Consider the following 14,862-nt stretch of genomic DNA (forward strand, 5'->3'; position numbering starts at 1 on the left):
CAAAAACAGATTTATTTCACTGGAAAGTCTGGGACTGACTGCATCCCTAGGCATTTACTCTATAGTTAGCTTACAGGCTTATATTACATTATGTTACAGGCTTATATTACATTATGTTACAGGCTTATATTACATTATGTTACAGGCTTATATTACATGATGTTACAGGCTTATATTACATGATGTTACAGACTTATATTGCATTATGTTACAGATTTATATTACATTATGTTACAGGCTTATATTACATTATGTTACATGCTTATATTAAATTATTTTGCAGGCTTATATTACATTATGTTACAGACTTATATTACCTTATGTTACAGGCTTATATACAATTATTTTGCAGGCTTATATTACATTATGTTACAGACTTATATTGCATTATGTTACAGCCTTATATTACATTATGTTACAGACTTATATTGCATTATGTTACAGGCTTATATTGCATTATGTTACAGATTTATATTACATTATGTTACAGACTTATATTGCATTATGTTACAGCCTTATATTACATTATGTTACAGACTTATATTGCATTATGTTACAGGCTTATATTGCATTATGTTACAGATTTATATTACATTATGTTACAGACTTATATTGCATTATGTTACAGGCTTATATTACATTATGTTACAGACTTATATTGCATTATGTTACAGGCTTATATTACATTATGTTACAGGCTTATATTACATTATGTTACAGACTTATATTGCATTATGTTACAGGCTTATATTACATTATGTTACAGGCTTATATTACATTATGTTACAGACTTATATTACATTATGTTACAGACTTATATTGCATTATGTTACAGGCTTATATTACATTATGTTACAGGCTTATATTACATGATGTTACAGGCTTATATTACATTATGTTACAGACTTATATTACATTATGTTACAGGCTTATATTACATTATGTTACAGGCTTATATTACATTATGTTACAGGCTTATATTACATTATGTTACAGGCTTATATTACATTATGTTACAGACTTATATTACATTATGTTACAGGCTTATATTGTATTATGTTACAGATTTATATTACATTATGTTACAGACTTATATTGCATTATGTTACAGGCTTATATTGCATTATGTTACAGGCTTATATTACATTATGTTACAGACTTATATTGCATTATGTTACAGGCTTATATTGCATTATGTTACAGGCTTATATTGCATTATGTTACAGACTTATATTGCATTATGTTACAGACTTATATTGCATTATGTTACAGGCTTATATTACATTATGTTACAGACTTATATTACATTATGTTACAGGCTTATATTACATTATGTTACAGGCTTATATTGCATTATGTTACAGACTTATATTACATTATGTTACAGCCTTATATTACATTATGTTACAGACTTATATTACATTATGTTACAGACTTATATTACATTATGTTACAGGCTTATATTACATTATGTTACAGGCTTATATTACATTATGTTACAGGCTTATATTACATTATGTTACAGACTTATATTACATTATGTTACAGACTTATATTGCATTATGTTACAGACTTATATTACATTATGTTACAGGCTTATATTACATTATGTTACAGGCTTATATTGCATTATGTTACAGACTTATATTACATTATGTTACAGCCTTATATTACATTATGTTACAGGCTTATATTACATTAGCTAGTCATCACACTAAAACTTTCCTCCAAACAAAAATGTTTGTTCCTTGCTAATTAAACAAAACTATTCAAGAAGTATAGTGTGTGCTGACACCGCTGAAATAACCTAAAACAACAATGCAAACCACCCTAAATGATTATTTGCCAAAATAATACATTTGTACCCTGTCTCCTCATATTAACATTTCATAAAACAGAAAGCAGTCAATCTTAATGAGCTTCCACTGGTATTTTCTCTTCCATTGCAGGCCTGACCTGGTGGATATGGCCAGAGTGTCAGCCCAGACTAGCCGGTCAAACTTAGAACAGGCCTTTGGTGTGGCTGAACGGCTTGGGGTGGCCAGACTACTGGACCCTGAGGGTGAGTTATTCTGTTTATCTGCATGCTTTTCTCTAATGGTTTGTTTGACACATCAGGTAAACATTCTCCAAGCCATTGACACATCTTTGCTACTGTAAAACAGCTGGAAGAAATGCAATGCATTATTACCAGAGGGAGGAGATGTCTTCTAAGCACAGCTTAACTTACTGACTGTTATTTGTTTCATTATATGGACGATTCTTTACTAAATGAAAAAGACACAACATGTATATGGGATACATGAGATTTAAATCAAACATTGTATTCACTATGATTATAAACACTCCCTTAAATCGTGTACCTACCGACGATCACATTGTGTATTGGGTCTTATTTCACCTTTTCTCACCAGATGTGGATGTGCAGACTCCTGATGAGAAGTCAGTCATCACATACGTCTCCACTCTGTATGATGTCTTCCCTAAAGTACCTGATGGTGTTGACGGTATCAATGCAAATGTAAGTACACCATGAATAGATTATTGTACGATGCACCTAAGTGTCCTATGTGAGTAGAGTTGAGAAGAGCGTTTTATATTTCAAATACTGTATGATGAAGGCAAAATCAACATCTCAATACAAAACAACAATGTCCTATTGTCAACATGGGCTGACGTGTGTCTTTGTAACCATTGACTGCAGTCTCTATACTGTCCTCTTGAATTTGATTACCACCATGGGACTCCACCACTGGATGTACAGTATATTTCACACTTACATCCTTTGAATTCACATCAGTTATAAATCTTTTGTCATAACTTTGACATACATTCATTTATTTATATATTTTAATTTTTGGGTACTTTTTATACCCCTTTTTGTCCCCAATATTGTGATATCCAATTGGTAGTTACATTCTTGTCCCATCGCTGCTTCTTGACACGCTGCTCACTTAACCAATGAGTCGGAGGAAACACCGTACAGCTGGCGACTGAAGTCAGCGTGCATGTGCCCGGCCGCCACAAGGAGTCACTAGAGCCCGATGGGACAGGGACATCCCAGCCGGCCAAACCCTCTCCTAACCCGGACGATGCTGGGCCAATTGTGCGCCGTCTCATGGGTCTCCCAGTCGCGGCAAGCTGTGACATAGCCCGGGATCAAACCCGGATCTATAGTGACGCCTCTAGCACCGCGATGCAGTGCCTTAGACCGCTGCACCACTCGGGAGGCCTGGCATACATTCTTGACTATATTCTTGATTTGGTTCTCGACTGTGATTCTTGATTTATGGTTGTGATTGGGCATGGATTTTATATAATATGCATTCCATTGTATCACTCATATGTTTATGAGAAGGCATTTTATTCCATCTGGCTTTGTTGAGGCAAATAATTCTGAAAGCTTGAGCTGGATGCTTAAAGGGAGTATTTTGGTGCTGGAACCCCTCCCAGAACATTGTGTAAATGTTGTTTAGAGGCTATGGAAGAATGCTAAACTGTGTGTACTCTAGTAACCACAGCAGAGAACCTTAACTGCAGATGTAGGATCTTAATTTGAGCCAGTTTGCTACAGCAGGAAAATCCTGCATCACAGTAAATGTGAATTATTATGTGGATTATAATTACTATTTTTTTGTAGGTTTTAATACATTTTTCCGAAGCAAAAATCAAGTATGAAATTTCAAAGTGGAAATTACAAATTTTAGAAGCATTTTTTAACCTCAAATACGCTACATGTTTTAAATTTTCTGCATTGCAGGAAAGTTATCCTACAAAAGGTTGATCATATTAAGTTCCTACATCTGTACTTCTTGTTGTAGATTAGTTTGTATAGCACCAACTATTTAAAGCAAAATGATGACAAGCTGTTGTTTTGCACGTGGTACAATGCCAATGTTTGTAGATGCCCTATAGATCTAATATGTATTGCTTGAACAACACGATACGCTCTACACCAAGAACTTGGTCCATTTAGAAAATGCACCCATCCCTGCATGAGCCAATGTAAGTATGAAAACTGATATGTTTAATAATCAAATGTTTTTCTTGACAGGATGTTGATATAAAATGGGTAGAGTACCAGAACATGGTGAATTACCTGAGCCAGTGGCTCAAACACAATGTGTCAGTGATGTCAGACAGAGCGTTCCCTAACAACCCAGTGGAACTCAAGGTAAAGCAAAGATACAAGATCAAATGCAGCTTGAAGTTTCAGCCATATTGAATGGTAGAAAGAGCCCTAGTTTGATCAAGAATGAACCTCCAAATAGCATCGAATGTGTGAAGTGTTTTTCTGGTTGGTTTTCAGTCAGTTGGATATCAGTTTTAATTGCTTGGCCCTGAAAGCCCGAGGCTAAGAACCCAAGCTCTCTGAAGCTTCAAATGGCCCATAAGTAGCGTCTCTCATGAAATATTAAAGCGATATTGACGAGTATCAGAGAGCTTCTCCGTTTACTTCAAATAGTCCACAGCTGCTAAGACTACAGGAGCTCTGTGTGGTACAGCCATTTCAAAGCAGACGAGTGTGAGTATACACACTGAGATTAGATGAATTTGTAACAGCTTGTTCAAAATGTATTGATTCTATATTTCTTTGATATTTTTCTATGTTAAAATTGAAAACATTTTTTCTTTTTTTTCTCTTTTTTTACAGGCACTTTATACACAGTACTTGCAGTTTAAAGAGAATGAAATCCCGCTGAAAGAAACCGAGAAGAGCAAAATCAAGCATCTTTACAAAATGCTTGAGGTATGCTATCATGACGCTCGGTTGTTCTTCTGGGTCTGTAAGCTCTTTCTTAACCAGCAGACTACAATGAACTTCACTAAGATGTTGCTGTGCGTGTGTTGGGGGACAGGTGTGGATCGAGTTTGGTCGTATCCAGCTTCCCCAGGGATATCACCCCAACGATGTGGAGAAGGAATGGGGCAAGCTGATCGTGGCCATGCTGGAGAGAGAGAAGAGCCTGAGGCCTGAGGTGGATAGGTATGTAGGATCAACCTTCTCATGCTGCAGGAGTAACACACACTACTGTGATTTATAATACTGACCCCGTACTTACATGACAGCAATAAGTCAGAGGTAACTAAGATTGAAGATTTGATCCGATTACCTGAATGACTATGCAAAACGGTAATTCATGGTTGGTTTCTGTGTCAATGGTGAGTGCTCTTGATTCAAGTCACCTGTTTTATTATTAGACTTTATTGTCATACTTCTGTTTAAGGATGTGCAGTAATTGGATTCTTCCGAGGTTCACTAAATTACATTGTCTTTACACTTTTACATTTTGTGGTTTGGTTAACTGCTGAGTTCTTCAAACTGAGGTGTTGTAAAATCATGCATCTTTCTCCTATCTCTTTATTTCTAAAATACTGTCATGTCTCTTGTCAGGTTTGTAGGCATTAATTGTGGTGTGAGTCCATGGTGGTGTGAGTCCATGCCTAGTTTATCGGCTCAAGCTATTCAGGGATGGTTTTTTTGAGGTACTTTTGATTTTAAGTGCTGATGGTGGATGCCCACCTTATTTTTTGTCAACATCAGTTTGTTTATAAGCTGACAGTCTGACACAGTCACAGGCAAATATTGTTCTCTTATCATGTCATCTTGCATCTATCATTCTTGGACAGCAGGGACTATTTGTGTTTTTGCAACAGCTAATGGGGATCCTAATAAAATACCAAATTCCAAATGTTGGAAATCACCTGGCTTATTGATATGTGGTAATTTTGTGTGATATTATGTAGATAATTATTGGCTATGCAGACTAATAGAGGCCCAGTAGTATGTGCCACACCCCCTGTTAAATAGAAAAAGGAATGTCTGTATCTCTGTTATGCTCCCAAGTTGATTTATTCAGACACACAAAAAAGACAACGTTTCAATCCAAAATGCCTGATGACTCCTGTTACCATCAACGGTTACTGTCTGAACCTGTAATGGATTGTGCAAGAATACCATGAGCTTCTATGGCCTAGGGCAAAACATTCTTTAAGGGTAGGTTTCTGTACGTGAGGACACGTACAAGCCTATAAAAAAGGGGAGACATAAACACTCCGTGCCAGGTGGACCTGTGTGTGTGTCGCATATCGTTGGGGCTGAGTCTGTGCTGCAGTTCCTGTCTTAGATGGAAGAGAAATTAGCTAGCGAGTGTGATTCTCTGAGTGGCTCGGTATAGTCCTATATAGTCTTCTACCATGCACAGCAACATGGCATATAACATGGGATACAGCAGTGTCTCATCAGTTAGCAACAGCACTCTGACCAGCCTGGGTTCCTCTGAGAACCTCTCAGGACCAGCCATGGAGCCACTGCTCTCCAGCACCCCAGCCTTTCCAGTGTTTCTGAATAACAACTCTTTGTATGGATCAAGGTGAGGTTAACCATTAGGAGTCAGGGCTGTCAGAACCTTTTCTGTTGTTGATTTTCTTTCTGCAGATGCGATTTTCAAGTGGAACTTTGATGGCACTGCATTGCCACATCTTTTTTGTTTATGTGGTAAAATGACTTCTGTACAATATTAATGTAAATTGACTCAATGTTTTTGTCTTTTAGGCTTGAAATGTTGCAGCAGATTGCCAGCAGGGTCCAGCGGGACTGTGTCAATGGAGAGGACAAACTAGAATTAGCAAGAGCAGCTCTGCAGTCTGTAAGTACCACATTGGAATGTTTTACCACAAAACCTCAGAAATCTCCTGCTTTTACTTATTTTTATTTGTTGACGCAAATGTTGTGTCTTTATTTTTTTTATATCAATATTGTTATGGAACTTTGTAATTGAAAAGTACATTAACAACAGTTTGGACATTTACATTTTTTCTCAGGATGCTAAGAGGCTAGAGTCTGGGGTCCAGTTCCAGAATGAGGCAGAGACCGCTGGGCATCTTCTGGAATGTGAAAACCTGCTGAGACAGCAGGTGGTAGATATCCAGATTCTACTGGATGGGAAGTACTACTACTCCGATCAGCTTGTTCAAAGGTGCAAACATACTGCTTTTTCTAGATATCACGCAACACATAGACATAAAGGAAACATTTGTTGTGAAATATTGATTGCAACATAGTGTAGGGAATTACACCTTTGTTTATGAGAATGATAAGAACCTCATGTAAACTGATAAATGATAAATCATGAACTATATGAATAAACATGTCATTGTGTGTTGTGTGTATGATCTAGGGTATCCAAGCTCCGTGACGACCTGCTGGGCCTGAGGGCAGAGTGTTCCTCTGTGTACAGACAAGGACGCACCCTAACCCCCCAACAGACCACAATGATGATCTCAGGCATCACTCAGAGTCTCAACTCAGGCTTCTCCTCCTCCAACCTCAACTCCAGCCTCACCCCTGGAGGCCTGGGAACCCCTGGTTCCACCTTCACCTCCATCCTTACCCCGGGCCTCACCCCTGCCCTGAGCCCCGCCATGACCCCCGGCGGCATGCAGCCCGGCTCGGTGCAGGCCTACATGGGGGGCGGAGGAGTGGGTATGGCCCCGGGAGACCTCCAGCACCTCAAACACATGCAGATCCGCAAGCCCCTGTGCAAGTCCTCGCTAGTGGACCCCAACATGACCGAGGATGAGGTCAACATAAACTTTGTGCAGGACTTGATCAACTGGGTGGAGGAGATGCAGGTGAGGACTTAGCGAAGCTCTGGGGTCAGACTCTTGACTGGATGTATTTATCCTTATTTATACAGGTTGCCTCATTGAGATAAATATTATATTTTACAAGAGACCTGTTCACTACAATGTTTGTATAATTCTGTACCTTTTGAAATTTGCGATTTAGACATTTGAGACCAATTCTGAATTGTTTTGTCTTCCTTTGAAGGTGCAATTGGATCGTGGAGATTGGGGATCTGATTTGCCAAGTGTGGAAACACATTTAGAGAACCACAAAGGGGTTCACAGAGCCATCGAAGAATTTCAAATGAGCCTTAAAGAAGCCAAACTTAGTGAGGTATGTACAAGCAATTGTCAGCCTATTCTGCCAAGTTTTTATTTGGAAAAACGATATAATATCTCTGTGCATCACATTCAGTAGTAAAAAAAAAAAAAAAAGCGTAAACCCCTTAATGCTGCAATGTTTTTAAATGTCAAGTAATTAAAACATGGTATGTCTCTTTATATCAGACTCAGATGACCCAAAAACGAAGTTATTCTGAGAAACTGGGAAAATTGGAAACCCAGTATGGGAAGTTACTAGTAAGTATCCTATTAAAATCATTGGCAGTCCTAAGTAGTAAAATAACCACTTCACTGCTTAGTTGAATAGCACATGGAGATCCTGACTATTTCCCATGGTTCTGTGCTTCTGTAGAACTGTTCGCGGGAGCGTCAGAAGAACCTGGAGAGCCTCCATGACTTTGTTTCGCGGGCCACCATGGAACTCATCTGGCTCAATGAGAAAGAGGAGGAGGAGGTTGCTTTCGACTGGAGCGATCTCAACGGCAACATCTCTAAGAAGAGACAGTACCACTCTGTGAGTCCCTCCACTGTTCAGCCCGGTGGATTTCTATTTCATTATTTGGTTCCCAGAATGTTTGGCTGTTCAGGCACATCTGAGGATAATGCCGTTCATATTCATTATGGTAGATATTTTAGAAGGAGTTGAATGTTATAGATGGTCAAGCGAAACTGTAGAGCTATACATTTCTGGCATGGATCCACCATTGGCATGTATAGCCTTTCCACAAGGAATTGGGTTTGACTCTCTAGACCTAAGGGATTTAACACATTTTCTGTGAGTGAAAAGATACCTTGAGGGGATCATATCTCCTAGGGTGATTTGGGGATGCACCTTTAGAAAATACCACTGTGATCGTCTATATTACTTTCTATTCAGCTTGATTCAGTTAATCATTTTGATATCTCTTCAAAGTACTTTATTTCCATCTGGCATTTAGAAATGTGTGTACGTGTCCCTGCAAGTCATGGTGTTAGAAGAGGGGAGGGGATTGGTTCTAGGCCAGGTTTGGAGGCCATGGATGCAGTGTGATATCTCTCTCTCTTTCTCTTTCTTGCCCACTCTCTCTCTCTCTCTCTCTCTCTCTCTTTCTCTCCCACTCTCCCACTCTCTCTCTCTCTCTCTCTCTCTCTCTCTCTCTTCCCCTCTCGCTCACTCTCTCTCTCTTTCTCTCCCCCACTCTCTCAATCTCTCTCTTTTTCTCCCCCACTCTCTTTCTCTCCCCCCTCTCTTTCTATCTATCTCCCCCCTCTCTCACTCTCTCTCTTTCTCTCCCCCACTCTCTCTCTCGTTCTCTCTCTCTACCCCACTCTCTCGCTCTCTGTAGGATCTGATGAGAGAGTTGGATGAAAAGGAGGAGGTGATCAAGTCTGTACAGGACAGGGCAGAGAACCTTCTGCAGGAGAACCACCCTGCTAGGTTAACTCTTGAAGTAAGCCCCGTCTGTGTTTACAGATGTCCCATAACCACTCCAAAACCATGTCATATAAACTCCTTTTATGAAAATCCATTAGGTTGTTCGTCTCAGATAATGTGGTCATTTGTCCATTAAAATATACATATTATTACTAATTTCCAGGTATCAGAACCTGCATAAGTGCTCAACAATATTGTATATTTAAATAGCTTTAGTAACTTATTCCAACAAGAACAATTATACAGCATTTTTTAATTATAACATGATTCTATGTGGAATCATCCAGGCATACAAAGCAGCCATGCAGACCCAGTGGAGTTGGATCCTACAGCTCTGCTCTTGTGTGGAGCAGCACCTCAAAGACAACACAGTCTATTTTGAGGTGAGTTAGTTTTCTGCTTTCCTCAAACAAATGGACGGAGGCATGCTAGTTGCAAAAAGTTAATCTGATCTTCTTTCTACCCTTCCGTACAGTTTTTCAATAATGCCAAAGAGTCCACGGATTACCTGAAGAGCCTGCAAGGTGACATCCAGAGAAAGTATGGCTGTGATCGGACAAGCAGTGTACACAAGCTGGAAGATCACATCCAGGAGTCCATGGTAAGCTGGCAAATAACAACTGGTTGGTACACAATCATTAGCCAGATTCCCAAAACTATGTTGTTAAATCAGTGAAATCAGGGCTCCCGAGTGGCGCAGCCGTCTAAGGCACTGCATCTCAGTGCAAGAGGTGTCACTACAGTCCCTGGTTTGAATCCAGGAGTCTCATAGGGCGGTGCACAATTGGCCCATTGTCGTCCGGGTTTGGCCGGAGTAGGCCTTCATTGTAAATAAAAGGTTAACTGTCATGGTCAGACATGATGGATTCATAGAGGTTCCAAGTGAATATCCCACCATTAAAGATGAACCAACTATCCCTGTGAGTGAATTCAGCTCATACTGAGCTGGTATGGTATCATAATCCCCCTGTGTTTCACTGATGCTGGAACAGGATGAGAAGGAGCAGCTCCTCCAGTACCGCAGCACAGTGGCTGGGTTGGTGGGCAAGGCCAAGGCCATCGTCCAGCTCAAGCCTAGGAACCCAGATACCCCTGTCAGATCCTCCATACCCGTCAAAGCCATCTGTGACTACCGACAAATAGAGGTACAATGTCTCTTTTTATAGATACTTAACACCGTCCTTTTTCTGTCTATTCAAGTAGTTCATCACAAGTCACATTCTTTAAATTGAGCCTTCACACTTGTCTTCTGTAGTAACAAGATATGCATTGAGATCGCTAAGGAACATTTCTGGCCATTTTAAATCGAGGTAGATGTATTAAGATAGCGGATCAAAAGTTTGATACTTTGAGTTGATTTGGATATCGGAGTGAAATCGTAGTCTTTTTGATTTGTCATGTCTCACTTGGTCTCTCCTAGATCACCATCTATAAGGATGATGAGTGTGTCCTGGCCAGTAACTCTCACCGGGCCAAGTGGAAGGTGATCAGTCCGTCTGGGAACGAGGCTATGGTTCCTTCTGTCTGCTTCACCGTGCCTCCACCCAACAAAGAGGCTGTGGACCAGGCCAGCAGAATTGAACAGCTGTACCAGAATGTCCTGGCTCTATGGCACCACTCCCACATAAAAATGAAGAGCGTTGTCTCCTGGCACTACCTGATGGCGGACGTCAGAGCCGTCCGCGACTGGAACGTGTCCTCAGTACGTTAACTTCTAACTACTTCATCTACTTCTCAAGATAAATCCCCATTAGCAACACTTAAACCCTAGAATTTCAGTGATAGAGGTAGAATTACCTGTCATTGTCTCATTCAGGTCTTCACAGAAAAGAGAATGATGTTATTAAAGTCTAATGTTTCTCATATTCACCGACTTGACCTGCAATTTCATCATTATACTGTAGCTGGTGACTGAACCTTTTCATTAAACATTTTGATAAGGTTTAATGGTGTGGGTCTGTCTGTGTTTTCCCCTGTTCACCCCAGATTAAGACCATGTTGCCAGGCGAGCACCAGCAGGTCCTTAGCAACCTGCAATCCCACTTTGAGGATTTCCTGGAGGACAGCAAGGAGTCGGAGGTGTTCACTGTGGCAGACTGTTCCCAGCTAGAAAGGGAGGTCCTGGCCTGCAAGGACTACTACGAGGAGCTGCTCAAGTCTGCAGAGAGAGGCAAGAATAAGCAAAGCTAGTCTAGAGAGAGGCAAGGCTAAGCAAAGCTAGTCCGAGAGAGAGGCAAGGCTAAGCAAAGCTAGTCTAGAGAGAGGCAAGGCTAAGCAAAGCTAGTCAGAGAGATAGGCAAGGCTAAGCAAAGTTAGTCTAGAGAGAGGCAAGGCTAAGCAAAGTTAGTCATAGAGAGAGGCAAGGCTAAGCAAAGCTAGTCAGAGAGAGAGACAAGACTAAGCAAAGTTAGTCTAGAGAGAGGCAAGGCTAAGCAAAGCTAGTCAGAGAGAGAGACAAGACTAAGCAAAGTTAGTCTAGAGAGAGACAAGACTAAGCAAAGCTAGTCTAGAGAGAGGCAAGGCTAAGCAAAGTTAATCTAGAGAGAGGCAAGGCTAAGCAAAGCTAGTCTAGAGAGAGGCAAGGCTAAGCAAAGTTATTCTAGAGAGAGGCAAGGCTAAGCAAAGCCAGTCTGCAGAGAGAGGCAAGGGTAAGCTAAACTAGTCTGCAGAGAAAGGCTAACCAAAGCTAGTTTAAAGAGAGGCTAAGCTATGCTAGTCTACAGAGAGAGGTAAGGCTAAGCTAAGATACAGTTGAAGTCGGAAGTTTACATACACTTAGGTTGGAGTCATTAAAACTTGTTTCCACAAATGTCTTAACAAACTATAGTTTTGGCAAGTCGGTTAGGACATCTACTTTGTGCATGACACAAGTAATCTTTCCAACAATTGTTTACAGACAGATTATTTCACTTATAATTCACTGTACCACAATTCCAGTGGGTCAGAAGTTTACATACATTAAGTTGACTGTGCTTTTAAAAAGCTTGGAAAATTCCAGAAAATGGTGTCATAGTTTTAGAAGCTTCTGATAGGCTAATTGACATCATTTCAATAGGATTGGCGGTGTACTTGTGGAGTCAATTGGCGGTGTACCTGTGGATGTATTTCAAGGCCTACCTTCAAACCCAGTGCCCCTTTGCTTGACATCATGGGAAAATCGTAAGAAATCTGCCAAGACGTCAGAAAAACAATTGTGGACCTCCACAAGTCTGGTTCATCCTTGGGAGCAATTTCAAAATCTCTGAAGGTACCATGTTCATCTGTACAAACAATAGTACACAAGTATATACACCATGGGACCATGCAGCCGCCTCTAGAGATGAATGTACTTTGGTGCGAAAAGTGCAAAACAATCCCAGAACAACAGCAAAGGACCTTGTGAGATGCTGGAGGAAACAGGTACAAAAGTATCTATATCCACAGTAAAACAAGTCCTATATCGACATAACCTAAAAGGCCACTCAGCAAGAAGCCACTGCTCCCAAACCGCCATAAAAAAGCCAGACTACGGTTTGCAACTGCACATGGGGACAAAGATCGTACTTTGTGGAGAAATGTCCTCTGGTCTGATGAAACAAAAATAGAACTGTTTGGCCATAATGACCATCGTTATGTTTGGAGGAAAAGGGGGAGGCTTGCAAGCCGAAGAACACCATCCCAACCGTGAAGCAACTGGGGTGGCAGCATCATGTTGTGGGGGTGCTTTGCTGCAGGTTGGACTGGTGCACTTCACAAAATAGATGGCATCATGAGGTAGGAAAATTATGTGGATATATTGAAGCAACATCTCAAGACATCAGTCAGGAAGTTAAAGCTTGGTCACAAATGGGTCTTCCAAATGGACAATGACCACATGCATACTTCCAAAGTTGTGGCAAAATGGCTTAAGGACAATAAAGTCAAGGTATTGGAGTGGCCATCACAAAGCCCTGACCTCAATCCTACAGAAACTGTGTAGGCAGAACTGAAAAAGCGTGTGTGAGCAAGGAGGCCTACAAACCTGACTCAGTTACCCCAGCTCTGTCATGAGGAATAGGTCAAAATTCACCCAACCTATTGTCGGAAGCTTGTGGAAGGCTACCCGAGACGTTTGACCCGAGATAAACAATTTAAAGGCATTGCTACCAAATACTAATTGAGTGTATGTAAACTTCTGACCCACTGGGAATGTGATGAAAGAAATAAAAGCTGAAAGAAATAATTCTCCCTGCTATTATTCTGACATTTCACATTCTTAAAATAAAGTGGTGATCCTAACTGACCTAAAACAGGGAATTTTTACTAGGATTAAATGTCAGGAATTGTGAAAAACTGAGTTTGAATGTATTTGGGTAAGGTGTATGTAAACTTCCGACTTCAACAGTATATACAAAAGTATGTAAACTATTAGCTAGCCTCTACTGTCCTTGCTAACAGGAGCTCGCTGATACATGTTTTTGCAGCAGTCCTTGTGGAAAACCCATAGCTATTTTAGCCTATTAGGCATAACTTAAATACCTTTTATAAAGCCCTTTTTACATCAGCAGATGTCACAAAGTGCTTATACAGAAACCCAGCCTTAAAACCCCAAACAGCAAGCAATGCAGATATAGAAGCACGGTGTACAGTCCATTTCCCCTGGACTCATGAATATGTCTGTTTAAGATGCTTGGTGTTGTGTCACCAAAATTAGTAGAATCTTCTGCAGACTACGTTAATGAGGAGCCGTTGGTCTGCTTGATTGCCCTCTCATTAATCTGCATTATTAATGAGTAATAAGCAGATTGTTTGTGAACACTTTGCAATAATGGTGCCATATTGAATGAATGGTGTCAGAGATTACTACATAGTTTTTCATTAAAACATTCACTTCACACTCCCTCTGCTATGTCCGGGAGAGATGTGTTTTGAATAATACAAACTTATTCATTTTGATTGTGCACTAATGTTACTTTTACAAAGCTAGCATTAGACCAGTGTTTGGACAAATACAGTTGATGTCCTCTCGTCGTTTGGTTGTTACTCATTCTGGGGTCTTGTGATGAACAGAGGAACACGAGGAGTCTGTGTACAACCTGTATATCTCTGAGGTGCGTAACTTCCGCATGCGTCTGGAGGCTCAGGAGGAGCACCTGATCCGACAGATCCGCACCCCACTTGACAGAGACGACCTGGAGCAGAGTGTCCTGCGCATCACAGAGCAAGAGGTAGGGCGACAACTCACTATTCAGACTGTATCATGACTCTGTCATATTACAACTCACTATTCAGACTGTATCATCACTCTGTCATATTACAACTCACTATTTAGACTGTATCATCACTCTGTCATATTACAACTCACTATTCAGACTGTATCATCACTCTGTCATAATACAACTCACTATTCAGACTGTATCATCACTCTGTCATATTACAACTCACTATTCAGACTGTATCATCACTCTGTCATATTACAACTCACTATTCAGACTGTATCATCACTCTGTCATAATACA

At 40.3% G+C, this 14,862-nt stretch overlaps 1 protein-coding gene across 12 annotated transcripts in view; it reads left to right on the forward strand.

Moving 5' to 3' along the window:
- dst (dystonin) overlaps positions 1-14,862 on the forward strand; it is a 192,557-nt gene that overhangs the window by 93,051 nt on the left and 84,644 nt on the right. For 11 of the 12 annotated variants that reach the window (XM_031805212.1, XM_031805213.1, XM_031805208.1 and 8 more), the window contains 18 exons: positions 1,950-2,062; positions 2,415-2,521; positions 4,055-4,174; positions 4,655-4,750; positions 4,860-4,987; positions 6,557-6,650; positions 6,826-6,980; positions 7,182-7,635; positions 7,835-7,963; positions 8,137-8,208; positions 8,324-8,485; positions 9,297-9,401; positions 9,673-9,768; positions 9,861-9,986; positions 10,378-10,530; positions 10,806-11,087; positions 11,372-11,555; positions 14,414-14,571. In XM_031805212.1, the coding sequence (XP_031661072.1) occupies positions 1,950-2,062; positions 2,415-2,521; positions 4,055-4,174; positions 4,655-4,750; positions 4,860-4,987; positions 6,557-6,650; positions 6,826-6,980; positions 7,182-7,635; positions 7,835-7,963; positions 8,137-8,208; positions 8,324-8,485; positions 9,297-9,401; positions 9,673-9,768; positions 9,861-9,986; positions 10,378-10,530; positions 10,806-11,087; positions 11,372-11,555; positions 14,414-14,571 (2,734 nt within the window). Of the gene's footprint in view, positions 1-1,949; positions 2,063-2,414; positions 2,522-4,054; positions 4,175-4,654; positions 4,751-4,859; positions 4,988-6,064; positions 6,375-6,556; positions 6,651-6,825; positions 6,981-7,181; positions 7,636-7,834; positions 7,964-8,136; positions 8,209-8,323; positions 8,486-9,296; positions 9,402-9,672; positions 9,769-9,860; positions 9,987-10,377; positions 10,531-10,805; positions 11,088-11,371; positions 11,556-14,413; positions 14,572-14,862 lie in introns of those variants that run through there. The other variant, XM_031805206.1, reaches the window with a different exon arrangement.

The sequence above is a fragment of the Oncorhynchus kisutch genome, linkage group LG25, assembly GCF_002021735.2.
Source record: "Oncorhynchus kisutch isolate 150728-3 linkage group LG25, Okis_V2, whole genome shotgun sequence".
NCBI lineage: Eukaryota > Metazoa > Chordata > Actinopteri > Salmoniformes > Salmonidae > Oncorhynchus > Oncorhynchus kisutch.